Consider the following 26017-nt stretch of genomic DNA (forward strand, 5'->3'; position numbering starts at 1 on the left):
CCTCCTCGACCAGAATGACTGCTTTCAATCCAACAATCGTTTGTCATTTAGTTTTTTTCTTCTTTTTCTCTTGGGCTAAGCCCAGTTGTCGTAACCAGATATCGTGGCCTGCTATCACCCAATTTCTCGGGATCCAGGATCGTTACCGTCCTGCAGACACGCGGGGAACCTTTTCCACATGTCTGACACAGCCTTCCCAGTTTCTATCCCATAATCACAAAACCCCAACCCACAGAAAACCCATCACTCATCCCATGATTCAAGCCCCGCCCTGCGGTGGCGGCGACAGACCTCCATCCTGCACCGCGATCCTACTCCTCCTCTTGTCCGAATCCTCCTCCTCCTCCTCCTCCTCCTCCACAGATTCCACTCCCACCGAATCCACCGGAGCAATCTTCTCCATCGTGTGGACCTTGTCCTCTTCTCCAACAGCTGAGTCGCTGCTGCCCTCGTAGTCCTCGTCTTTGCCATCATCCCTCGGGTCGACAAACGTATCACCCGTGTACGTGACGTCGTCCAGCCCGTCCCCGGACGCGTGGCGGCGATGCTTCTGGTCGGACGGCTCCATCCTCGTCCTGGGCTTGTTGGCGGCGGCGGCCCGGCGCTCCGGGTCGCTGATGCGGCGGCGTCTGCTCTCGGCCCAGCTGAGCAGCGGCGCTAGGCTCGGGACCGACGCGCATATTATGCCGAGGCTGGATTCGATGTAGCTCCAACCTAGGGCTTTGGCTCCCTCGTCTGTTTATTTGTTGTGGTTTTCTGTCAGGGGGGCAGTTCGGGAGGGATCAAGGAGGAATAAAAATAAGAGAATCCTAGAGTTACTTACATGTCGTATCGATGAGCATTTTGTTCGTCGAGGCGAGGAAGCGCATCACGGTGGCGGCGCAAGCACTGTAAGGAGTTGATTCTGTCAGGACTTTTATTTGGTATAGGGGAGGGGGGGAACAAAATACGTGTAGAAGAAAAAAGAAAAGACTTACACGAGACCAATGGCAAAAATACCACACAGGGCAATACGCTTCTTGAGGGGCATGTTCAAACGCCACAGGTACGGCATGGGAAAGACGCAAAAGATGAGATCGGTGACGATGATGACCCAGCTGCCAGCCTGCGACAGCGTGACGACGCTGAAGCACCTCGCGTCAAATACCAGGTTCAAATCCCAGCCGGCCGGGATGGGCGAGCACTGAAAGACGTAGATCATCATGACGGAAAAGGTGGCGGCGGTCGACACCACGGCCGTGGTTATCATGACGTTTCGAAGCAGCCGGTTGGTTCCAAACACGCTGAGTAGAGACACCACGATGGAGAGCTTTGTCAGGATGAAGCTCAACTTGAAGATCACGGCAAAGGGTATCGTCAAGCGGTAGATTTTGGCATAAATTTCGAATATATCCGTGGGCGTCGTAGCGACCTTCCATATGTGTTTTCCAAACCCATAATGAACGGCTGTATTTTTTAAACATTGTTTTTAAGATGAATGATGACTGTGTTAGCATTATTTTACCGCGAGGACTGGTTGAAACTCGGCCATCCTGTGAGATGGACAGGAGAAACAAACCTTGCATTGACACGGCAAATATTGACACATTGAAAGCTGCAGCGGCAAATATAAGATCTATCGAGTAATTGTCAGTCCGCGTAGTTAAACAAGAGTCCCATAATGACAGAACCTACAGTCGTCTGCCTTGACATCTCTGGCCATCCAGGCACGAACATAGATCCTCAACAAGATGACAATAATAACCATCAATAGCAGCGCCGTGAATCCCCCTATCAAGAGCCCTTGCAGGTTTGACTTGTCGGTAAAGTCAAGTTGTAAGAACAATGACGGGTCCATGCTTGCTGTGACGTTCACCATGGTTGCGGGACTGCCTTGTCAGGCTTTTCTTTCTTTTTCTTTTTTCTCTTGCTGTTTCTGGTTGTCGAGTCCTTATAGTATAGGCCTTTGGGTGTAGGCAGCCTCAAGAGACGCCGTTTCAGGCAGGGGATGTTTAATTTCGAAAGAGAATATCTCAACCCTTGGTTTTGTCGCGCCGCACCAGTCCAAAGAAAATAAGCAACTAAACCCAGGAAACCTGGAGAAAAACAGAACAAAGTCGGTGAAAAGATAAAGAACGCAGCCACATTGACAGAAAAAAAGAGAAACGGTTTTAAGACGGCTTTTGAAGAAAATAAAAATCGTGGGAATGCGGCCTACATCAAATATTAAAAAAAGGTCCCATCGCCATTCCCGCGCTATATCAAAAGGCTTAAGCCATCGCCACGTTTTTTTTCTGTCTTATGGCTTTCGTTCCGTCGCAAAAAAAAGGATAGACCTGCATAACCGGAGTAAAACGTCCTGCATGAAGATGCTTCTCACCCCCCCACGTCTTTTCTGCATGTGGCGGCGGGAAGGTTTTGGTTTAAAGGGGGAGAGTCGTGGTTTATTCGGTGAACAAACGTACCATCGCAAGCCATCCTCGATTTCTCACTGGACAACCTCTGACGCCGCCGACATGGTCCCAACGCGGGGTGGATAAAACTTGGGGGGCGGTGCAGGGCACCTTGCGCAAGAAGGCATGGGGGTGGCACTAAAGACGTTAGCTTGTTCTTGAATACCATGTGTCTTGGAGGGACTTGACGACGATGTTAGTCGGCGTAACTTGACCCGTGAGAGAGAAAATCCGCTAAAGGGGGCGTTAGAGCTGGAACCGGCCCAGGGACTAGAGGCGACTAGCCCGGTGTTGCCGTGAGATACACCAATTAGGGTCTGAGAAAGACTGTGTACCTCAAGGGTTTGGAACTTTTTAGCTTGTTTTGTCGCTTTGTGACAGCGGCACCGGTCTTTGTTTGTTTTGTTTGCATACGTCCGTTTAGTTAGCTGCAGCTGCATATATGGGGTCTAGTCAGGAGTCTTTTTTTTTCTGTTTTTGACCGAGATCTGTTTCAATGGTCCGAGTTTTGGCAGTGCAGATCACAAAGTTCATTGCAGATCAAATCACATAAAGCATTCAGAAACGGAAGATGCCGATTAACAAAAACCCAAATCTCCGGGAAACGTCTATATGCCAACAGCCGAACCCCAGGTACAGTAGTGGCAGAAAGGCACTGTTGCAGAAAGTTAGTCGGCATGCATACTAGTCTTTTTTCCCCCAGATTAAGCCATCCGGGAACAGCATCCGGGGTGCGACTAATGCCCACGAGTACTACCCCGCCGGCGGGGAGCCTGGAATCCTGACGACATTTTCATCAACAAAGCTTGAAGCTTGACAACTTCTAGACGTACGTTTGGGTGCATGTGAAACCAAAGTCGGATCTTCCCGTGAGAGTCGAAGCCTGAGATCCCACTGTGCTGGCAATGCGGGGGGAGACTCTCGGCGTCATATCACGATGATCTGGGGACGTAGACAGGCCGCATGTTACGTACTTCATCTCCCGGTAACATCTAAGGCGTTTTCCTTTCCAGTCGGCAGGCAATAAGATAGAATTCATGGGGGGAAATTGTGGTAAAATCTTTAATTAGAGTTCTTTATCAAAGAAACTTCCAGATCAATATCAACTATGCGCGAGTTACATTACAACGGTAAGGACGTAGGTAGATTTTGAAAAAAAGAGGGGGAAAAAAGAAAAAAAAAAAAAAGGGACAAAAAGAGAAAAAAGGATAGATAGGCTATAAGGGGTCCGTTGTTTCTATTCAAAGCCGCTTTGTTCTGTGTAACACTGTTGGTATGATTATCAAAACAACTCCTCGGATAGTGATGATTCTTCCCACTGTGGCTAATCCTTAGTTGCGAAGTTTGATTGTCTATAAAGTTATACTAAGCCTCAGTTTCTTGTTTTATTACCGTCCAAATTAAACACTGGTCCAGCCTCCGTTATAATAATCCCCACAAACTATTACCATGTCACTATCTCTGAGACTGGAAGTTCGCTATATATGACCAGCAGCTTTTGTACCCTAATCAATGGACCATGCCATACATTCTCGAAATGCACATATAGTAACCATGGTGTCTATCCACAAGTCGTCCCTCTGTGATTACAGCTGAGCTGCAGGAGTTTCAGTTACAAAGCTTATAACTTTTGAATATTAAGCAGGGCAGAACATAGTGAGCTTTGATTACATTTGGCCGAGCATATATGTGTTTGAAAAGAAGAAAACTATGCATTAAAGAAAGCATATTATAACAAGAAACAAGGTTTGCAGAACAAAATACTCTGAGCTCAAAGCCACAGCATTTGCAAGTCCCAATATAGCAAAACCAAAAATCAGATATTGTTTCCCTACAATACAAAAGACAAAATCTCAGCTCACGTTTCTTCCTTCCCTGCTGCTACTAGTACCCGGTCTAGACGTGACCTCAACGTCGGAACAATCCCCATCAGAAATCCTCTCCTCGGCATCCTTGAAACCACCAGAACCACCCGAAGACGTGGCCGGCGACGGCTCTCCGCACGTCACAAAGATTGCACTCCTCGGCGAGCGCGGAAGCCTGGAAGACCCAGACTCCCTAGGTTTGTATGACTGTTGTTGTTGTTGTTGTTGTACGCCGGATATCTGCCCAGCCGTAGCCGCCGTCTTGCCCTCCTTGCTCTCCTTTTCCTGCTGCGGCTGGTGAGCAGAATCGACCTTCTCCAACGACCCTATAGCAGGCAGCGACATTCGCCTGTACGGTCCGCCCAACACATCCGGCTGATCATCACCACCATGCCAAGTGTTCTGCTGCTGCTGCTGCTGCTGCTGCTGCTGTTGCGACAACCTGTCCCTCCACCTCCTCTTCTCACCCCCGACCACAGGACTGCTGTGGTTGTTCAGCGACGGCGACCTCCTCGGCTGCGGCGAACCGGACCCGGCGCCGCCGTCTTCGTGGCCCGAGAGCACGACGCTGCTGGGCGGGGCGCGCTTGGTGGTCCAGGCGAAGCTGCGGGCGGTGCGGCGCGACACGCTCGACACGGCCTTGGAGCCTTGGCTCAGCACCGCCGAGACGCGCGCCGTCGTGCGGCGGCAGATGACGCGCAGCCGGTTCGGCACGATCTCGCTGACCAAGGGGCGGAGGGGCGGAAGCCGTGGCATGCACACCGCCACGATGTACATGGACGTCTCGATGATGGACCAGCCTTCGAGGTCGACGGACGCCATGGTTCGGTCATCGAGGGCTTCGGTCGAGAAGAAGACGGTCGTGCGGACGATGGCGGCGATGATGCCGCTTTTTTTTGGGAAAGGGGGGAGTTTTGTCAGTGTCTTTTGCGCCTTTTGCTTTTTGTTCCTTTTTCTTTGGAAAAGAATTCTTTTTCTTTAGAAAAAGAATAAAGGGGTAACGGGGTAAAATGAGGGAAAGGGGCATGGATCAAACAAATAAGTGATATAAACCCCATCCCCCCAAAGGTGCTGCAACTCACAAACTACCAATCATAAAAATCATTCCCAGCGCCACCTTTCTAAAGAATGGCAAGTTCATCCTCCAGATGCTCTGCAGCGGCAGCGCGATGATGCCCAGATCCAGTATCAGCCCGGGGAGGGCTTGGGCGTGATAAAAAGTCTGAATGTCGATGCAGCTGCCCCCTTCTATGGACTTGTCCCACCAAAAGGCCAACGGACGGCACTGGAAGCAGGCGATGAGCACCAGGGAGAGGGCCAGGGCCGCGTTGAGGAAGATGAGCACCATGGCGCAGTACCGCTTCGGCCCTTTCCAGTGAAAGATGCGCAGGTACAGGCAGATGATGGCCGTCTTGGGGAAGGCGACCGACGTGAAGTAGCCAATCTCGAACGCGAATATGCTAATCCCCCAGCCCTTGATCTGCCAGGGCGTGTCGCGCTCCACGGCGTCGGCGTGGCGACCGATACCGCCTATGTGTGTAGATGCTGTTTTTTTGGGGGAGGTTAGTGGTTGGTTTAATGTTGTTTGTTTAGTCTACAACATATATGTATCTTTATAAAGCAAAACCGATACTCTTTTTCCATGTATTGTGTATTGTGTTTTTTTTTTCTTTTTTGATTTAGTTCTTGTTTTGTTTGGGTACTGACCAATAGCCATGGCACATACAACCAGGTTGAGCACGTAGCCGCCAAGGAGAAAAAAGTCGTACGTATCGAACCTTGGAGCAGAGTAACGTTTTGCATAAAACTGTAACGTGACGACCACGGTAGTGATGACGGTGAAGGTGCAGGCGATGGCGATGAGCTTCGTACCCCGGTCCTCTGCGTAATACTCGGGCGGATGGCGATCCATTGTCGTTTACTGTTTTGACCCTTGAGGCTTTGGCCTTTTATTTTCCTTGTGCCCTACCCCTCATCAACTATAGAGCTGCTCTTGTCTTTCTTTTCCTTTTTCTGCATACGTTATTCAAGTGTTCATGATGAAGGTTGGTCTGACTTTTCGTAGGTGTTTGTGTTTTTTTCTTCTTCTTTTTTTCTTTCTTCCAGGTCAACTCTGTCGTCTAAAAGAGAAAGACAAATACTCAAGGACATATGGAATTTTCCTTACCCACCCCCAATTCAATGATAGCAAACTTAGATGATTTTTTCGGGAATTCGTTGCAGCCGGAGAATTCTAAATTTCTCGGTATTCACGTTTGTGTCACTATGAACTCAAATAGAAAAGAAAGAATCACGGCCTAGTCGTCTGGCTGATTATTTGAAATGGTCGATAACCCCTTTCCCTTAGTCGTGCTCTTATTTTCTTCATCAAGATGGAAGAAGAGATGAATCGGTTTACAGGCAAGCCCACGGCATCTCGACTCTTTGCTTGGAATCAGTTAGCCGATGTCTAAAGTGACCAGGGGCAGGATTTCACACGATATTTTGCCACGCCAAAACACATTTTGCAGAGCAATCAAAAGACGTTTTTTTCTTCGATGGGATATAAAGTTTTAGGTTTTTGGGTATTCCGAAACATCTGTGGTCATCTTGTGGTGGTCATTATTGGGTTGCCATTCCCTCCTCATTTCTTCTTCTTCCTCGGCCAATGAGCTACCCGGCATATTTGTATTAGACCTAGTAGTGCCGAATCACAAAAGGAAAAGAGCAATTTTATACATTGGGATTGCCGGTTTCGTTCGGAAGCGGAAGCCGACGCCGCTTTTGTAATAAAAAGTGTGTGTGGCTGTCTGACTGTATTTATACTACCTCGGGGCTAAAAATGAACCAGTAGAAATCAACCTCCTCGACTCAGTATTTATTAAGTCCTTGATTGATGATTACGAGTCTCCTTATAGCAAGCATATGTCAGTTTATTATCCTCGCAGATACGACCAATGTACGTGCTGATTCACGTATATGTCAAATCAATAGGTTCATCTCGATGAATATACCCTGGGAGTCTAGAAAGAGAGAACGCTTTCCCAACTCGAATAATGTCCAAAAAGGAAAAAAAGGAAAGAGACGTCGATACCAGCGTGTGAGCTGGAATCTACCTACTCGGGTAAATTTATTCGACCTTGACTGCCATGTATAACCCCGCTCTCTTGTTTGTATTCGTCCGATTTGAAGCTTCAAAAAATATGGACGAGGGAGCGAGCTTCGTGATTCAGGCACCCAGTCGACACCGGGAAACCGAGTAGAAACAAGCCTTGGCTAGATGGTGTTCTGGAGCTTGTCCCGCACGGAGGCGGACGAACCATATTTTTCTATGCTTCTCGAAATAATGGAAGGAAGAAAAGGGCTGCATTTCTGGAGGGCCAAGACAAAAAAGGTAAAGAAAAACACGCTTGCTGAACTTCACTTTTATCAGATGTTTCAAAAGACCAATATATATACGTACTCCGTAGTAAATCAGCAACACTAGAGTTGCCTCTAAATAGTCTCCTGCAGGACCCCAAACAATTAAAAAAAGAAAATCCCAACCCTGTTGCCATGTGCGTACGCGTTGGCCTTCACCAACTTTATTTTTCCTGGGGGCTCCCTCCAAATACCTATTCCATGGTAGATTTACTGTTTTTGAAGAAAAAAAACTATCACCGAAATCTGGAGAACCTATAATTTCCACGCTATTGTGCTAAATGTACAGGGAGGTATAGTTTTACCCTACTGTACCGTCGTAGGAGTACTTGGAGCTCAAACTCGAGTTGCGTTCATGCCGGTGATTATCCCCCCTGATTTATAGGACGGTTTCCCCAACGGCGATGCCACGAAACGCACATCTAGAGTTTACTTTCTACACGGCTTACCCCAGCACATTGCAAAGTAAAGTCACAAATACCACTTAATACCGCCATGACGTCGAGGGTATACTAGAACTAGTCTACAAAGTAGATCATATGCAAGTTCCTGACTTGTCATTATCTTTCTCGATGCACACTATTGTATGATACGGCTAGAAAAGATGACTTTTGCATCAACCCAATCAACGTCAAACCCTGCGTACGATCCATGCCTCGTTTGCTACAGATAAACTTTTCAATACAAGACAGTTCGGAAGATGCTGCCGGACCCCCGGTTAAGCCGGCATTACTCGGTAAATGCCGATAAACACCAGTCAAACAAAGCGTTCGGCATACAAACCTGCGTCGCCAAGACACGTCATGTCAATCTCTCTTTATCTCTCCGTTCCACTTTGATGTGCATAAACTGACACATATGCCGATGATGAATGGCTGTCACCCGCCAATCATCCCAGCTGATAAAAAGTCAACCAGAAAACCAAGAACACTTACTTCAGGGGCAATTTCTTTTATTCTTGTTATCATTTCCTCTTGTTGCTTGTTCATATATATGGCATCGGAGGCTCTCGGCAGATTGAAGCCGCTCGTGAATATAATCAACTTCTCAGGTGGCCATAAACCAATCATTTATATTAAAGGTAGATGAAACCGCAGACGGAGAGCTGCACCTTGTGCAAATCTTTGCATATACCCGAAAATTGTGCATGTCGTCGGCAATTGATTCGCCTCCTTTTTTTGGTGTCCAAGTGGCGGCAAGCCTGGCTGATTGCGTACCAAGAATTTACAAATGTGTATCTACAAAGCAGGAAAGAAAATGGACAGCCAGAATAAACCCCCTTGTATCTATTATTTACTCTGTCTTCGAGGCTCCCAATCTCTAGCTTGTTAAATTCTATCTCGGACAAAATACTTGCATTGCCAACTGCTCTCCAACTGCAGATGCATAACTAGGCAGGCATTCAACCTAGACGACCAGCCAAAATTGAGAAACAGTAAACAAAAAAAAAGAGAAAGAAAAAACAAGAAAACACACCATCGAAAATGCACCTCCCACGCCTCCTAGCAGCAGCAACCACGACCCTCCTAGCCACGGCACCACCTCCAACGGCGGCGCAAAACAACATGCTCCGGTTCGCGTGCTCGCAGCTGGTCGTGGACCGGGTCGACCCCCTGGTGAACCCGGGGATGCGGTACACGCCGCACCTGCACCAGATCGTGGGCGGCGACTCGTTCAACGTGACCATGGAGCCCGTCGAGCACGACCTCGCCGCCCGCTCCACCTGCACCTCGTGCTCGTTCCGCGAGGACCTGTCCAACTACTGGACCGCCGTCTTGTTCTTTCAGCACCGCAACGGGAGCTTCAGGCGCGTGCCTCAGGTCGGAAACGGCGGGCCGCAGGGGAAACTGATCAACGATGGCGGGTTGGATGTTTACTACATGCCGAGTGGCAAGGTTACGGCTTTTAAGAAGGGGTTTAGGGTGGGTTTTCTTTTTGGTGTTTTGTTTCTCTCTTTTCGGAGGGTTCCAGGGGTGGGTTGTTTTCTGGGATGAGGCTGGCTTTTTTGCTAACTTGATGCTCTCTAAAAGATGCTGGTCGGTGACGCCGGTCAGACCGATACCAGCAAGGTGTCCAAGGCAAACATCTGCCACAGGGTGAGTTTGTTGGCCGTCTGCTTGCGGAATAGAGGTTGCTGTGCTGACTTGATGCTTTACAGTGTTGGACTGCTCCATCCGAAAGCACCTTTATCGGCGGCGCGCCTTGCTCTGGCAGCGACACAGTCGACATCCGTATGTGGATATATATATATATATATACCTTGCCTGTCATTGGCTGGGTTGTACTGCTTTTGAGACCCTGAATTTCAAGCAAGGAGACTGACCGGATGTTGACTATAGCACAAAACCCGAGCTGCAAAATGATCAGGCAGACATTGGTGTTTCCAGTAAGTGGCACTGGCACTCGCGAGTATTGGATGAGACCAGAGTAGGGCTGGAGGCTTATCACCAGAAACTTCCCCGTATTAAAAAGGAGACTTGACAGACTAATTCATGCATCTAGTGGTGCTGGGACGGCAAGAACCTCGACTCGCCTGATCACAAGAGCCACGGTGAGTCTGCCCAGCATAAAATCATTTTCTTGACGAACCTCCAAGAGGCTATACTAACAAGACCCTACATCCTCAAGTGACATATGGCGCCGGTATGGGAATCTCGGGAGGCGGAAACTGCCCAGCATCTGTACGTTAAATTATGCAACCATTCACCACCCCTATCCAAAAACCTCTTGCCTCACCTAATAACAACCCAACAAAAAAACCAGCACCCCGTCAAACTCCCCGTCATCATGTACGAGCTCATGTGGAACGTGACCGAGTTCAGCAACCGCAACGACTGGCCGGCCGACGGCAAGCCCTTCAAGTACAGCATGGACCTGGGCGGGAGCGCCGCCCACGGAGACTACGTCTTTGGCTGGAAGGACGACAGCCTGCAGCGAGCCATGGACAACCGCTGCAACCTGAACCAGCCCTGTCCCCAGGCCGGGCTGACAGTTGCCCAGCCGGCCGAGTACAATGCCTGCAAGGTGAGACAGCAGGCGCCCGAGCCGGTGGATGGATGTAAGTGTTTTCTTTTTCTTCTTCTTCGTTTTCGTGCTTGTGAACATTTTAAGCAGTACTCTGCTAACGGGTATTCTTCTTCCTCACCGGTTTTAGGGCTCCAGGCGATGCCTATGGGGCAGATGGCCATCAAGGCTTGAAGTTCTCCAGCTGTTGTTTTTATTTCGATGATTCCAAGAGATGTCCTGGGGGAATGTCCAACACACGTTTGCTGGAAGCCATTATACTCATTGTGCATATTCGTCCTGAAATAGCTGCAGTAGTTCCTGTTAAAATGCTCACTCAGCTTAGAGAATCTAACGCTCTTTATAGTCAGTGAACATGAATGACCTCTAACTAAAACTTTCCCATCCTTCAATCTGCAATGTCATTATAACGTGTAAATCATCAAACTCAAGTATCACACCTCAACCCTCCCAACAAACCTCCCCATCAACAATCTTGGGCGGTTCAAGCCCAGGCCACTGGATCTTGAACCTCACAGCCGGCACCACCTCTGGCAGCACCACCACCCCATCGTCCTCCTCCTCACCACCCACCACCCCATCCGCCCTCATAACCCTCTCCATCCCCGCCCTGACCGTCTCCTCGCCGCACCTCCGCCACCACTCGCCCAGGCAGCCATCCAGACAGAACGCGTGCGAGTGGTGCGCCAGGGCCAGCAGCTTGGGCCTCCTGCCGCCGTCCCACTGGCCCGTGACCTCCCCGACGGCCAGGATCCTGCGCATCCTCGCCGCGTCGCCCAGCGGCACCACCTCCGTGACGTGGTGGCAGGCCTCGTGCGGTATCATCTGCCGCCAGTACATGCCGGCGTCGACGTTGCCGGCGTCGTCGACGGAGAACCCTTCCCTCCCCGTCGTCACGTCCACCTCTTTCACAAAGTCGAACTCGCCAATCGCCTGCAGCCGCTGCAGGTACCCCTCCACCCCGCCGCCGGGGCCCTCCCACGGCGCCGTCCCGGACCCCAGCGTGATGTACACCGTCTGCACCGTGACCAGCACCACACCCTTCCCCCCGCTCGCGACCTCCTTGAGCACGCTGCCGAGCGACGCACCCCCGCCCGCCGCCAGCCGCGCCAGGTCCAGCCCCAGCAGCCCGTCGTCCTGGATCGCCTGGCCGCGGCCGAGGAAGTGGTTCAGCCCCAGGACGACCCCGCCGCGCAGCTTCCCGACGCAGCCGAGCAGACCGGCCAGTCTGCGCCCGTCGGGCGAGTTGCCGAGGTCCAGACGGTCGTAGACCGTCAAGCCCGTGGGGTCTGCCGCGCCGCCGGTGGTGGTGGTAACCATGGAAGAGAGCACGACGTCCCTTGCTTCGCGGCAGACCGCGGCCAGGGCGGGAGGGGGCACGTCGGCGTGCCAGTTGTAGCGCCAGGCGCGCACCACGCCGACCCCGAGCCCGCGGCTGCGCTCCCGCAGCGCCAGGGACCAGATCTCGAGGCGCAGCTCGGCGGGGAGGTCTGGGAAGAGGTGGAATGTGCGTGATTGTCGCTGTTGCTGTCGTGTTGCTGCTCCCTTGCCATTATCCTCGTTTGTCATCTTCTGCTTCCTCCCCTTGTTATCTTTTTCCTTCTTCTTCTTCTCCTTCTTCTTCTTCCTCCTCCTAATCCCAAACGCATCCCCACCACCCCCGGCAACATCCTCATCAAAGGCCCAGAGCAGCCTTTCCCGCGCCGCCCGCACGATCCTCGGATCCGCCTGCCCTGACGCGGACCCGTCCGACAGCGCAAACGGGACAGCGTCCTGCAGCATCTCGGCCAGCGTGTCGCGCGCCACCTGCTCCTCGTGCCTCTGCTTCTCTCCCTCGCATTCCGCATAGTCATCATCCTCCTCCCCTGCGGTCCGACGGCAGCAGCCACAGCAGCAACATGACGGACCAGGGTCGTCGACGGAATCGGCCGCCGCAAACCACGACTCGGTCAGGTGCGAACACGTCACGCCCGCCGGCCAGCCCTGCCGTATGCCTCTCCAGTCGGGCGTGAAGTTGGCCGCCGTGCCGGGGTCTTGTCCTTGCTGTTGCTGCTGTTGGTCATCTTCGTGCGGATCCCGCTGCGGCCTGCCCAGGAGGCGGCGCAGCGACCATGATGCCACCTGCTGCGCCCGTCCCAGGAGGCGGCTGTGGTAGGATGCATCCATGGTTCGTTCCCCCCCGCGTAACTTTTCTGTTTCACTCAAATAATCTTTTTGTTTTTATTCAATTTTGGCAGGCTTCACAACATAGTACTTTCAGTTCAGGACTAGTTAATCTAGCGGAGAACTCGTCAATCAGATGAGGCGAAGCAGCTTCAATGATTCGATTTTGAATACAGCAAAGTTTCCATCAACCTGACACAGTATGGCTTAGAGGTCTGGTTTTGAGAGGGAGAGAGATAGAGAGAGAGGTAGAGTAAAGAATAAAAAAATGGTTCGCGCCATGGATTTACAAAGTTGTACTTGGCCACATGTATAAATATTAAATTGCAGCAACTTCAACCTCTTGGAACTACACGTGATTGCTTATTAGTATATTAGTAATGGCCTCTCAGCATGCATCCGCAACGTCTACTATTCGTCATATTTCATAACGTCACCTGGAAGCATATTTCATCATGTCGGAAGAGGCACGGGACGCATTTAGTAACAAAAACTGTGAATAGTAAATTGAAAGAATAACCGAACTTTTTTTTCTGGTGCTCTTACTGCGCTGTAGGCTCTGAAGGTGGGTACCAAAGGGAACACCAGCACAACAAAGACAAGACAAAACCACAGATCAAGACAGTGCCTCAACAACAACAAGGATAGGCAGACAAACGCTGCGTAAAGATTGCTCCCGCTGATGATCGCCACGATGATAAACATGCTGCATGCAGTTGAAACTCGCAGAGGTGCCGTGTGGGCGAAAAGAAAGAACCTGGTGACAAGCCCTCGACCTTCCCACATCGTTCAGGTAAACCAGGAAAAAAGCCAGATAGCTAAGTCTCAGTTCCCCAACTGGCGGCACGCATGATATCAACTCGCCCATGACCATGACCAGCGTCTCGATTTTCAGAGTTGTCGTCATCGTCATTGCAGTCACCATCACCAAGCTTAGATGGATTAGGACAAGAAGAAACTCTCCCCAAGACGTTACCGTCGACCACGACATCCCGCCACAAAGGCCTTGTCTTCTAGATCGGGCTCGCAGGCTCGCCAGCGCCAAGAGAATCACCCGACTCTCGACTGCGCACGCTGCCGCTGCTGCTGTTGCCTCCTGAGTCCGGACCAGAGTTGGACCCGCCGAGGCCACAGCCCGAACCAGAACCGGACCCAGTGTCGTTACGTCGGTGATAAGCACGGAACTGCTCAAACAGACCTGGCGGAGGGCGCTGGATGCGAGAAGGAGTACCAGAAGATGAACCTGCACCGCCGCCACTGCCGAAGCTGTAGCCGTGATGATGGTATCCATTGGTTCCCTGGTCCTCGTCGCCGTGGTCGGATTGCGTAAATCCCGACACGTCAGACAGCATCGAGCTGGATCTACCGCGACGCTGCTTCTTGGCCGAATTGGGCTGTTGTATCACTGCCTGGGGATTGAACTGCTGGGGGGATGACGTGACTGCCGGGTAGTGGTGCTGCAGACCATTTGAAGGATGCGGAGGAGTGGACAAAATTGACTGCGAAAGAGGTCCGGCCGAGGCCGCGGCTGGCCACATGGACATGGACATGGATGGCGGTACACCGTACGGCGGCTGTGCCGGCGCCGAAGTGGCTCCCCACATCTGCTGGTAGCTCGGGTCCTGCATTATTGCCGCTTGGTTGTACACCATGCCCTCGTAAGGGAGAGCACCGGCCGTCGCGGTTTCATAGTAAGCAGCTAGAGCCGCACTCAACGCATGCACTTGCTGAGACTTTTCCTGGTTGTAAGCTCTAACCGCACCAATTGTCTCTGCAAATGATTTCTCCGTCCGCTCCACGTCCGCCAGAAAGGCCGCGCGTTGTTGTCTCCTCCGTTCGGCCTCGTCGAGTCCACGGGCATTGGCGTCGGTGATGCGTGCGTGTTCGTCGTCGAGCTTGGCAATGCGAGCCGCAATCTTGTTCCGCTTGTTCTGCAGCGCATCCCGGTCGGCGACGAGCTGCTTCAGGCCCTGGTCGATATTTGTCTTGAAGCTTTTGAATGCCGAGCGAGCGGCGTCGAACTTGCTCTTCTCTGCGTTCCACTCTACCTGCTTTTGGCGATACCGATCAAGGACCTCTTCGGGTACCGTCTCCATATCCTTAATCTGCATCTCGAGCTCCCGCACAGATTGTTCTGCCTGGGCTTGCTGTGTGTTGTGTTGGTTGATCTTCTGTCGCCACTTCTCGTCGTTGCTGCCCGAAGACTGAACCGTGTTGCTCAGCTTCTCGATTTCCTTGCGGAGCTGGTTGACTTTGCGATTGTTCTCTTTCCGGAGGCCCTTGAGCTTGACCTTCTCCTCCGCAAGCTTCACCTCCTGGTTGGCAATCGAAGTCTTGAGCGTCGTGGCAGGGTCCTTGCGGGAGAGCACCCGATGCGTCGTGATCTGCGCCGTGCTGGCTGACTGGTCGGCATCCCGGGTCCGGGCCTGAGCCGTTCTGACGCTTGTCGAGAAGATGACTTCGTTGGTAAGGGTGCTAACAAACTCGCATTCATAGCTTGACATGGGCGTCAGGCCATAAATGTCACCCGTCCAGCGCGACCCTGGCTGCGTCTTGCCTTCCTCACCATCATCTTCCATGCGCGTTATGCGCGTCGGCTGCCAGATGGCATTATTAACTCTGACGAAAAATGGCTTGCTGCTGTCGACCCAAGAGGTGCTATGTCTTGCATTCTCTTGCGGTTCTTCTTCCTCAACTGCGTCGTCAGGGAAGTGGCTTGTCGCAAAGCAAATCTCGTCGCTGCCGACATAGCAGACCCATATCTGACCAGGTTGCGTGTTGAAAGGCGCATTTCCGAGGTTGTGAATGTCAGTAGCGTTCGAGCCGGCGGATTCCCGCGCGGCTGTTGATAGTTCGTATTCTTTTACCATAACAATTTTTGTACTTGCGAGTGCAGCCCAAAGAGGCTGCCGTATCCGAACCTGCGCACTCTGTTTCCTTTTCTTTTTTGTTGACACCGAAACCGTAGTTGACGACGGGTTCCCACCCGCGGCCGCCGAACTACTAGCCTCGCTTTCCGTCTGAGGCCCATGTGGACCTTCGGTGCTCGATTCTCCAGGAAACAAAGTTTTGCCGGCTTCGGGATCCAGCTGACTCTGAGGTTGTGCATCTCTTTTTTCTCTTCTTAAATACCATTCGCGAACAAATTTGACGAGGCCCTGCATAACTATATGTACGGCCAAGACGTTTCGTATCCAGGCATACGTCCCATTCCTCCTCGACGTCGAAAAGGAGGACGTGCCTAGAGAGCCTGAGGATTCTGATGATCCCCAGCCATTTCCTCCCAAAAGCGTTGTTATCCGGGAAAGGCTCGAGACATTCGAGTGTTGTCCGAAACGTGACAGACCGACAATAATTGTGCAGAGCATAAATGTGTTGAGCGACCCTTGCCGGGAACTCCCGCCGCCACCCAGAGTGAGAGCAATAGTCACCTGGGCAAAGTCGAGCAGGAAGTTCTGCAGGAGCCCCGGCAAAAATATCCACACGAGTAGGAACACGCAGTCTATGCATAGCAAGACCGTTATCGAAGGTGTGCCAATGGCTGCTTCAAACATGTCGGTGATGCTTAGACCAGAACTGGTAGTAACAGGCGGGACAAAGGTCAGGAGGGTAAATAGGCCGTAGATCAGTGAGAGGGCAATCGGAGACAGCTGCATAAGGATTATTAGAATGGCTATGGTGTCGTAGAGCGGGCAAGAGCGCAGGACGGTCAGGGCAAACTCGAGAGGACCGGTATCGCGGTGCACGTTGGCGTTCTTGGCAGCGTTGACGTCGATACGACGAGCATTCTCCTCCGGGTTGCACATGTGAGGATGCGCTTGACTATTAGCAGGAGAATCCAAGTCCGCCGACATGAGGTTTTCTGAGCTGGCGCCAGTCGAGGGCCTCGAGAGAGTCGTGGTGGATTTGAGCTCGCCGGTCGTAGCGTTGGTGGGGGCTGGAGGAGTCATGTCGCGATGCTGCCCGTTCTGGTGCTTGGACCCGATTCCATTGCCGTTTGCATAGCCGTTAACGTAGCCGTTGGCCTTGCCGTTTGTGTGACCGTTTCTAGCCGGTGAAAGTGAATTCTGCTGCCTCGAGGCGGATCGGGGTTGATCATTCTCGACGTTGTCTTTGGCGGCATTTGAGCAGTTTTCGAGTACCGACTGGCGAGGGGCGCCACCATCGAGCAGGCTCTGGCTCCTCTGCTTGCTGCTGATACGCTTCCCGGGGCCTACAAGGCCATTGTCGTGACGGGTGCTGGCGTCGCGGCTGGCGGCTCCCTGATGTCGCTTTGCCGAGGAGGACGCGCGAGGCATACAGCTGCTTTTACCGGCTCAGTAACACGTCGACCGTGTTCTGAGCCAGGTAAAATATTTCAAAGGGAAGCCTGTGGTTTAGGGGAGGAGGTTGTTAAGGGGCTCAGAGCCAAAGCATGACAGGATAGGATGGTAGCTCGTGGAGTACGACCACCGAGTTCTGCATGTGTCCCTCTTCCTTGGTTTTCGTATTTTTTTCTTTCTTTTTTTCTTTTCTTCCTCCTTCCCTCTGTGTTCTGTCGATTTTGACGGGAGTTTGTGTCGATCGACGACAACTCGGATTGACCCGTCGTATGGGCGTGTGAGTCGAAATGTCGGTCGGCCGGTCGGGTAAGGATCGTGACACCCGTTGATTACTCAAGGGTCTGTGTGTTTTGTTGGTGGGATGATGCGGCCGCGTCCTAAAGATGGGCGTGGAACTTGGATTTCGGGGAAGGAGAGTATTTGGGTTTGGAAGGTTGTGCTGAGTGGATTGAAGAAAGTCGCACTTGACCGAGTTAGTGACCCGCGCCGTGTGCTAAACTGTACAGTGTGTCTAATGCTTGGTTTGAGTGGGATTGTCTTGGTCTGAGCGTCAATTCGAGGCCTTCGGCTGCAGGAGGTGCCCGCTTGTATTGTGCCGTCAAGTCAGTCAGCAGTGCAGGGTTGGCTGGCTGAAAAGTAGGAGGGTAAGGGATAGGGAAAGGAAAGGGGGGAGATGGGCGGAATCTGCCAGGCGAAATAGTGGGGCAGACGATTGACCCGCGGGGAGGTGTGATTTGCTCCGTCAGCGAACAGGATAGAGCGTGTGTGAGTAAAAAAAAAAAAAAACGAAGTGCAATTTGCCGTTGGCTGAGTCGATCACCATGCGGTTAAAGGTACCAAAGGTACCAACCTGCTGGTGCGATAACAAAACACCACCCAAAAGAGCACTTGTGCAACTCAAAAAAGAAAGATGCTTCTCCCCACAACTGGTGTCAACATAAATCAGGCAGGTCGCAATCAATCAATCAATCAATCTATGTGTTCCCAGCTCTCAATTGACTCAAACAAAACAATGAGATGAGGCTCTAACTTGCTTGGTCTGTCCATTTTCATATGCGATCTACATGTAAATAATACATGCGACCATATGCGACTCACCGCCTCAGTTGCTTTCTTTTTTTTTTTTTTTTTTTTTTTTTTTTTTTTTTTTTTTTTTTTTTTTTTTTTTTTTNTTTTTTTTTTTTACTCCATCCCAAGTGGCCATGCAAGCAGCAGCCCTGTTTTGCATCAATTTGGCCCCCTGGGAATTGCTGCTATGTGAAATAAAAACTTGCTACAAGAACTCACACCAAAAAAAAAAAAAAATTGAATTGCAGCGATCGATCAGCGATCCGTTCGCTCCTGAGCCGAGGACCTGACTCGCGACGGTCCTTGTGCCAGCCTTTTTGCCCCATCGGCAGGCAACTGCTTATTTCCCGTCAGCCGCCTTTTTTTTTCACCCAAAATACTGTGCTGGCTTGCGTGCCGTCTCGCTGTCATCCGGCCTTTTTTTGGATTCTGGGGGGGTTTTTTTTTGCCATGTGGCGGTAGGGTAGGGAACCAAGAACGGCACTTGTCACGCCGGACGACGCCCGGGTTTCCCGGTGCGGCTTTAGTTGGCGACGGCACATATGCTAGACCCTTTGTAAGATTCTTCTTCTTCTTTTTAGGATTTATTCCAACTGGCTCTATATATCATTGGCAGTTTTTAATCCACTATTCAGGTATGCACCACGTAGTACTTGGAGACTGGAGGGGGCCACACACACACACACATTGCCAAGTATGTCATAGGTGCCAGATAAGGACCTACCTTGCCTACCTACTCCGTACACGCGACATGATCGTCCTGGCAAAAAACCCAAACCTGCTTCTGGCTTCTTAGCCATTTGTTTGTTTGGTACCGCTGGACCGATGTCGCTCTTGAGGGAAACGTGACTGGTCATGAGCAGGAAAGGTTCAAAAGTTTAGCGCCAGTCTCTCCTCATTTCCCCCATACCCTATTGCTTACTTCCCGGGGCATATTTGCAGATCACAGCTACCTACGTCGTACAGTCATTTTTGAATGGCTCACTCTCGACGCGGGGCAAATGGCTCTGGTGGGTGCATATGGGCCCATTTTCTGTGACTTGACCGGCTTTATCGTATAACTGGAAGAGGTAGGTATGCATGCGTGAGAGAGAATTGTCATATGGCCGCTGAAATGCGCCCGTGTCTGATCTTGATACGGGTAAAATATCCTTGGGGTTGTTCTGTCTGAATTCTAGACTGGCAAAAAGGCTAGCTTGCTCTTGGGTGGCGCCAGCCAAAGACTATTTGTCCTTTGCCCCTTTTTTTTCTTCTCCTGGGTCGGTTGTTTTTTGCCGTATTCATATCTTTGCAAAGAAGCACACACACACAAAAAAAATAAAACCGCCTCATGACATTATTTAAACAGCAACTTGACCTCATTGATTTCACCATCGCGATGTGTGTCTGAGGGTAACCAACAAATTACCGCGTAGTAGAGATTAACCCCACCCAAATTGGCGCCGAAAAGCTTGGCTAAAGACAGCTTGCCCGCCTTTGCATGTCGGCAGTCGCACGCATCCCATCACACCACCCCGGCCAACTCGGACCGAAGCTTGGTTGGGTCCGGTTTATTGTTTATCTGTATTGCTGTTTTCTGTTGCTTTCCCTCCTTCGTTTTCTCATTACGGGTAAGGCTTCTGTTATGTAAGGGAGCTTGGTACAGAGTATTCCGTACAGTAACTATGCGAGCTAGGTACATGAGGTACATTCCTACTGCTTCCATTCGCTTCAGGGTCCAGGGGCGCTCTCCATTGGTCCTTGTATTTTCTTTTACTTTTTTTTTACTCTTCAAATTGTTTGCACAAGGTCTTTCCCTCCACATACCATGGTCAACATGCACATCAACAAAGGGCGGTCAACTTGCCATAACATACTTTGTACGACATGACATATCTACGAATCCGAAGTGCACACTACTCCTGTCCGTTTTTATTTGGGCACATACGGAACATTTTTCCGGGGAATATGACCACAAAGGAGCGGGGGTTTAGGCTTTTGTTCGACGTCTCCCAGGTCACTGATGCTGGCTTGTCAAAATAGAGCTCTGCTTTGGCCTAATCCGTAATTACCTACCTTACCTACTCTGTACCCTCTTTTTTTGGCTTAATCCCGGCCTACCCGCATTTTGTAACCTTGTAACCTTCCCCAGGCATTATTTCCTATCACTACATAGCGTTGTTTTTGTTTGGTGCCATAAAAAAAATATTCACTTGCCAATAGGCGTCATCTCCACTCCTCGCGCAATCTTTTTTTTTCTCTATCTTGTTCCTGGTTGCCATGGACCATTGCTTCTCGCGTCCCTGATTCAGTGTCTTTCTTGCCTGGTCGCTGCCAACGGTACACCCGAACTTCTGTCAAACAAGAGTGAACAAGGCTTTCCCTTGTCTCAACTGTTACCTAGAATAGAAAACGTGGCCACCATGGAGTACCGTACGAAGCAAATGCCTACTTTATTCTGATCAAACAATCGGATCCAACGGCTAGTTCTAGTAACAAAGCCAGCCACAGCCCTCCACTATATATTATTTTTATCCACTTTAGCACTATAGACCCTGATGCAGGCAAAACAATATGCAACCAGACCCCTCTACGTAGTACTTCTGCCAGTTGTCACTTTGTTGTTGTTTTTTTTCTGGTGCAGCCACTCGCAACCAAGCAGTCAGGCAAAAGATCCAGGCATCATCTGCCCACAGTCAGTGACACCTCGTCCGGCGGACGCGGGGTTGGGGAGCCTGCCTATATGTCAAGCTAGGTAAGGTATCTAGGTAGCCCCAGTGCTGCCCGCCTACTGCATAGTAACGTCGCAAGTTTTTTTTTTTTTTTTTTTTTTTTTTTTAGACCTCGTCGATCCCGTCTTCCCCTCTTCTTCCCCTATCTGACCTGCATGATATTCTTCCTCCCTTGCCCAATCAGAGGCGACGGGAGCGAATAGGAAGTGTTTCTAGTTTCATGCATTTTGGGGGGAAAATAGTTGGTTGAGTCACAACTTTCGGCACGCGCCTGTCTTTATTTTTTTTAGGAGGCTCGAGAAAGACCCCTCTCTCCATCTACAGAGTACTGGTTGGTTCTAGTCCAACTATATTGGGGCATTGCATATCCGTATCGCTCGATAAGCTCGCCAAAGTTGCCGGTAGCCGGATGTTACTGAGGATTCAATTTCCGGATTTCTTTTTTATTTTTGCAATGGGTTTAGCCATCTTGCTTTTGTCTTGGTCTTCATCAGCCTTTTCTTACAGGCAAACAAGGAGCTGAAGGTGTTTTTTTTTCCTTCCCCACAATATTCCGAAGAAAAATAAAAGAAAAAAAAAGATTGAGACTTTTATGGCCCAGAGTCGGTACTACCCACCCCCATCCAAGTACAGTATCAAAAGTTGGTGCGGGATCCTACTGCGCATAAGACAGAAAGTCTGGAGGATGCACCTTTCGGGGCTTACTAAGTGTCATGCGTGAGAGATTTGGGATGCTTGCATAATAACGTGCATACGATCCCCCCTCTGCAATGAAATGCTACAGCGAAAACAGATTCTCAAGTCAAGCATTGACCTTGCAAGCTTCGGTGAGACGAGAGTCCCATCTCTTTTTTCTTTCTTTTCTTTTTTCTTTTTTGGCGGGGAAAGACGGCCCTGCCGTGTTTCTTCTTAGGAACGAGGTTGGGTTCTCATTTCAATCTTCTCGACCCTTAAAACTAATATAGTGTTAGGCTAGCATCCATATAACACAACTCCCCTGTCTTCACGGTATTATCAAATGTTCACTCGGAATAAGTGGCGTAGATCTTTTACTGTTGCACGCAAATTATAGACTCCATTTATCAAGCCGGTTTCACTAGCAGGGTGACTGTGCTTAAGGGCTAATGGTCTATATATGGTATTGGCGGTGACTTGTATAAATATATCTATCCATGACCTGGACTCGAAAAGTTTAATATCAGACGAGACCTCTCCCTCAAGTCATCTGAACCACTCTGACAATGGAATGGCTCTTTATTTTCCCAACAGCTGGCAAAAAAAAAAAAAAAAAAAAAAAAAAAAAAAAAAAAAAAAAAAGAATCCAGCGTCCATCTTATCAACGGTCATAATACCAGAACATTCGACCAAATGTTGCCAAGCAACAAGTGTCAGCTCTGGCAGTCATGCGTAGTCTGAAGAAAGAAAAAAAAAAAACTTTGGGCTCGTCCCATCTTGATCCAACGTCCTACTCTTAATTTGTCTGAGGGTAGTTGGAAAGATTACACGTTATGCTATGTCTTCAGTCAGGCAGGATGGATGACAGGATGGACGTGCCCGCCTGACAACCTCGGATAATCACCGATTATCCATGTCCTCTGGCCTCAGTGAGGGCGTTGGGCAAGCAATCTCCCATCATTTCTGGCTACTACTCAGGCTCATACGGCCCTTTTCAGTCATCATTTATCCGGCTATGAACCGATTCGGTCATGCCAGTTTCGCTTGTGTTTGGCCAGCTGGATGAAAAAAACCTGGCATGACTCTCAATCTCCAAGCGGACACAGCCTCCTTTTACTATCGTTCCCGGTAGACCTTCCCTACTTCCAAGGCCGGCCTTCAATGCAGTGTAGGACGAAAGATGACTCCTGCCTGAGGCAATACTCAATATCAACCTCGGCCCAGTAGCTACAGCATTGTCTCACTTTTCACGCCTCTGCTCACCAAATTCCCACCCAGCCCGCAAGGTGCAGTCCTTTGTTCATCACCATCACGCTGGTACATCTCACCTCCCACCCTTAGCCGACCCCATATCCTCGACCGCGTCCTCGCGATTCCAGGACTCGGCCTCCAGCCTCTCGACCGCCTCCCTGAACTGCTGGATCCTGCCGGCAGCCTCGGCCATTGCGCCCGCGGCGTCGGAGCAGGCCCGTCGCAGGACCTCGAGGGCAAACTCTGGAGCGTCCGTCTTCTTTTCGGTGCGGTAGTCGTAAAACAGGACCTTCTCCGTGACGGTGGCGACGATGCGCCTCTGCTTCTTGGACATGATGACGCAGCCGAGGGTCATGGAGCTGCGCGTTGCCGCATCCCCCTCGCCTGGTCCGTCGGGGAGTTTGATGACCTTGTGGTAGGCGTTGAGCGTGTCTGGGTAGACGACGGGCTGTTTCCACACCGTATGGTTAGCGTGATGATGCCATGTAGTAGCTCTAGGGGAGTAAAACGCTGGTTCCCCCACTCTTGTAGAGCTCGACATGTAATTGCAGCTAAGGTGATGTTTGCATCAAGACTTACAGACAGGAATCTGATATAGATGTCGGCCATGATCAAGCCGATCGACTGTTTTGTCATTAGACTCTTCCAACACTGAGCATTAGAAGGATCCTTTTGCGCAAAGCCCGTGATCCAGTTTACCCGGGACGTCTCTGCATAGCGAGAGTAGCGAACGTTGTTGACGTGACCCTACGTCGGGAGTCACCTCCCCTAGATTGTGAGCCAAGAATATCCCTCCAGCCTCTTTTTTTGGTGACGGTGGTAGGAAAAAAAGAACTAGATAGTCGCGATGATGGATACATATGTAAAAGAAGATTTGTTTTTCATCTTACAAAACTGTCCATATCACCCCACGGCACAGCATGATTGCGCAGACCGTCTTGGTCGGTAGGGTATTCGCCCATGTGCAGCACCAGCTTCTCCCACTCGGCGGACATGGCGGCGACCAGGTCGACGGCCCGCGCGAGCTGGCCCTCCGACAGGCCAAAGATGATGCATTTGCCTATGCGCTCCCTCAGTTGGAAATACCACCTTCCATTGGTGTCCTCTCTAGAGATCGTCTGCAACTGCTGCCGTCCACCCGGTGCTGATTCGGACTTGGCGGCATTTTTGAACGGGGATGAAGATGAAAAGGCGCGGAGGTTTTGTGGATTTCTTTCAGCGCCAACCGACATCCTGTGGCCCGGCAATGGTATACATTGGCGGCGACCGGATGGTCCGGCAACACACAATCCAGAGACTGGCTGTGGTGAAGCTGTTTTCCGTAGCTGCACTCCGCCGCCGGTAGTTGATCGGAAACGCAGGCCCCGACAATTTGTATTTGCAGCTTGCAGTCCTAACCTGCATCGGGGCATTGAGCCCCAGCGTATTGGAGGCATGAGGGGAGCAGGAAGGTTCGGTAGTTTCTTTTGGGTGTCCAATCACCTACAAATTTAGAAGGCAGCCCGAAATGCAACAGAATTCTTTTTTTCTTTTCCCTCGGGAACGTTAAACTAAATAAAAGGTAAAAAAAAAGGTTTTGTAGGTACCTAGGTATCTACTATGATATATCAAAACGGGTTCAATTTTCAATGGCAGCGTGGTCAACGTGATGGTACCAGAGCACAGCCTCCTACCGAGGTGTAGTGCAGATAAGATAATGCACCACATCCCCCAGATTCTGATGTCGTCATGCTGAGCCGAAATCCCCCCGCCCCCAGACAACAATAGCTGAATCTCAATTACATTCTTCAATTCATCATCCATCATCCGTCCGCGCAATTACGCCATGTAAAAAAAGAACCACCCCGACAACCGCGACAATGCCACCAACGCCAAACCCGGAGCTTCGAAGGCAGGTGATTGCCATCTACAAAGGTATGCCAACCTTGTTAAATCGGCTCTAACACAACCCCGTTACAAGCCAACACTAAACGCAAAAAAACAACAACCAAAAAAAAACAAAAAAAAAACCAGAGCTCCTCAACCTCGGCAAGGACTATCCCCAAGGCGGCCTGACATACTTCCGCCCGCGACTGCACAAGGCCTTCATGTCCAACGCCCACCTGCGCGATGAGGACAAGATACGGGAGGGGATCGCGCGCGCCGAGTTTGTGCAGAAAGGTATTTCTCTTTTTGTTGACCTTTCATCCCCAGGGGAGGATTTATAGTAGTTCTTTCTGGGCGCGGAAAAGCTGACGTGTTTTTGTGTGGAAATAGAGATCGAGGCATTATACTACTTGAAACGATACAGGACGTTAAACAAACGATACAGCCCCGGTTGAGGAAAAAAAATCCATACACAAGATTTAAAAAAAGCAACCCAGAAGACGCTTTTCCCGGGGATTGCTTACCTCGACAAAAACAAAACAAAACAGCCTTATAAAACGCTAGACTGCCAGTCTATATTACCTTCGTCCACACCACCCAAGTGAACCGTAAAAGAGAGACGAAAACGAAACCCCCCACGTATCTCCAAGGTAACAAAAGCGCTGGAAGCCGACAGCAAAAAAAAAAAAAAAAACTACCCGCATGTTTGGGGGTACCCAAAGTTCTACGTCACAGCATAATCGGGAAAAGGTGGTGATCTTTTTGATCCCACGGCGAGTGGCGTTGAAGCCAGGTCTTTGATCGTTCCCCCCTTCAATGATCACTCCGGCAGGTCTGCCTTTTATCAGGCAAGGCAAATCAAATGAAGAAAGGTGAACGCAGATAACAGTTGCAAGGATCACAAAACCCCAAGGCCGATAGCGAAAACATGTAGTCACTAAAGGGTTGGAAAGACGTCAAGAGGAATGGATACATTTCAAGAAAGCGTCCTTTTCTTTAGCCAAGCTCCATATTCTGAGACATAGATAACAAGAAATCATAATAATCAAGATTGGAATGAACAAAACAATTGAGTTCATAAAAAAAAAAAAAAAAACGCCGCATACCGCCAGTGCCTTTGCCATAACCTTGTCTGAAGTCTGAAGAAGACAAGCTCAAAAGAACAAACATCCAAAAAGGGAGGAGATGGAAAAAACGAGTACAAATAACCGCTCAGAGCCCCTTTGTAAACCCCCATCACC

General features: G+C 50.4%; 8 protein-coding genes across 8 annotated transcripts; 2 read left to right on the forward strand and 6 right to left on the reverse strand.

Moving 5' to 3' along the window:
- Positions 1-259: 259 nt before the first annotated feature.
- On the reverse strand, positions 260-1858 carry PgNI_06485 (uncharacterized protein; the record flags this gene model as incomplete). The annotated part of the gene is made up of 5 exons (XM_031126509.1): positions 260-735; positions 824-888; positions 978-1446; positions 1559-1615; positions 1675-1858. 5 exons carry the CDS (start codon positions 1856-1858, stop codon positions 260-262), a joined length of 1251 nt encoding a protein of 416 aa, XP_030983190.1.
- A 2427-nt stretch (positions 1859-4285) lies between these two features.
- PgNI_06486 (uncharacterized protein) lies at positions 4286-6209 on the reverse strand (the record flags this gene model as incomplete). Its single annotated transcript, XM_031126510.1, has 3 exons — positions 4286-5186; positions 5380-5842; positions 6005-6209. The coding sequence occupies 3 exons, from the start codon at positions 6207-6209 to the stop codon at positions 4286-4288; spliced, it is 1569 nt and encodes a 522-aa protein (XP_030983193.1).
- A 2971-nt stretch (positions 6210-9180) lies between these two features.
- Positions 9181-10894, forward strand: PgNI_06487 (uncharacterized protein; the record flags this gene model as incomplete). The annotated part of the gene is made up of 8 exons (XM_031126511.1): positions 9181-9618; positions 9727-9792; positions 9855-9927; positions 10036-10082; positions 10199-10247; positions 10325-10377; positions 10460-10754; positions 10851-10894. 8 exons carry the CDS (start codon positions 9181-9183, stop codon positions 10892-10894), a joined length of 1065 nt encoding a protein of 354 aa, XP_030983192.1.
- A 267-nt stretch (positions 10895-11161) lies between these two features.
- Positions 11162-12886, reverse strand: PgNI_06488 (uncharacterized protein; the record flags this gene model as incomplete). The annotated part of the gene is made up of 1 exon (XM_031126512.1): positions 11162-12886. The coding sequence occupies one exon, from the start codon at positions 12884-12886 to the stop codon at positions 11162-11164; it is 1725 nt and encodes a 574-aa protein (XP_030983199.1).
- Positions 12887-13896: 1010 nt separating this feature from the next.
- Positions 13897-17181, reverse strand: PgNI_06489 (uncharacterized protein; the record flags this gene model as incomplete). The annotated part of the gene is made up of 1 exon (XM_031126513.1): positions 13897-17181. One exon carries the CDS (start codon positions 17179-17181, stop codon positions 13897-13899), a length of 3285 nt encoding a protein of 1094 aa, XP_030983198.1.
- A 1825-nt stretch (positions 17182-19006) lies between these two features.
- PgNI_06490 (uncharacterized protein) lies at positions 19007-19543 on the reverse strand (the record flags this gene model as incomplete). The annotated part of the gene is made up of 2 exons (XM_031126514.1): positions 19231-19543; positions 19007-19122 (listed from the first exon to the last, which is right to left on the reverse strand). The coding sequence occupies exons 1-2, from the start codon at positions 19373-19375 to the stop codon at positions 19007-19009; spliced, it is 261 nt and encodes an 86-aa protein (XP_030982421.1). The 5' UTR covers positions 19376-19543.
- A 2819-nt stretch (positions 19544-22362) lies between these two features.
- Positions 22363-24523, reverse strand: PgNI_06491 (uncharacterized protein). The gene is made up of 3 exons (XM_031126515.1): positions 23801-24523; positions 23490-23657; positions 22363-23358 (listed from the first exon to the last, which is right to left on the reverse strand). The coding sequence occupies exons 1-3, from the start codon at positions 24344-24346 to the stop codon at positions 22984-22986; spliced, it is 1089 nt and encodes a 362-aa protein (XP_030982766.1). The 5' UTR covers positions 24347-24523; the 3' UTR covers positions 22363-22983.
- A 154-nt stretch (positions 24524-24677) lies between these two features.
- Positions 24678-25918, forward strand: PgNI_06492 (uncharacterized protein). The gene is made up of 3 exons (XM_031126516.1): positions 24678-24824; positions 24924-25070; positions 25167-25918. The coding sequence occupies exons 1-3, from the start codon at positions 24770-24772 to the stop codon at positions 25229-25231; spliced, it is 267 nt and encodes an 88-aa protein (XP_030982419.1). The 5' UTR covers positions 24678-24769; the 3' UTR covers positions 25232-25918.
- The last annotated feature ends 99 nt before the right edge of the window (positions 25919-26017 follow it).

The sequence above is a fragment of the Pyricularia grisea genome, chromosome I (genome assembly GCF_004355905.1).
Source record: "Pyricularia grisea strain NI907 chromosome I, whole genome shotgun sequence".
Classification (NCBI taxonomy): Eukaryota; Fungi; Ascomycota; class Sordariomycetes; order Magnaporthales; family Pyriculariaceae; genus Pyricularia; species Pyricularia grisea.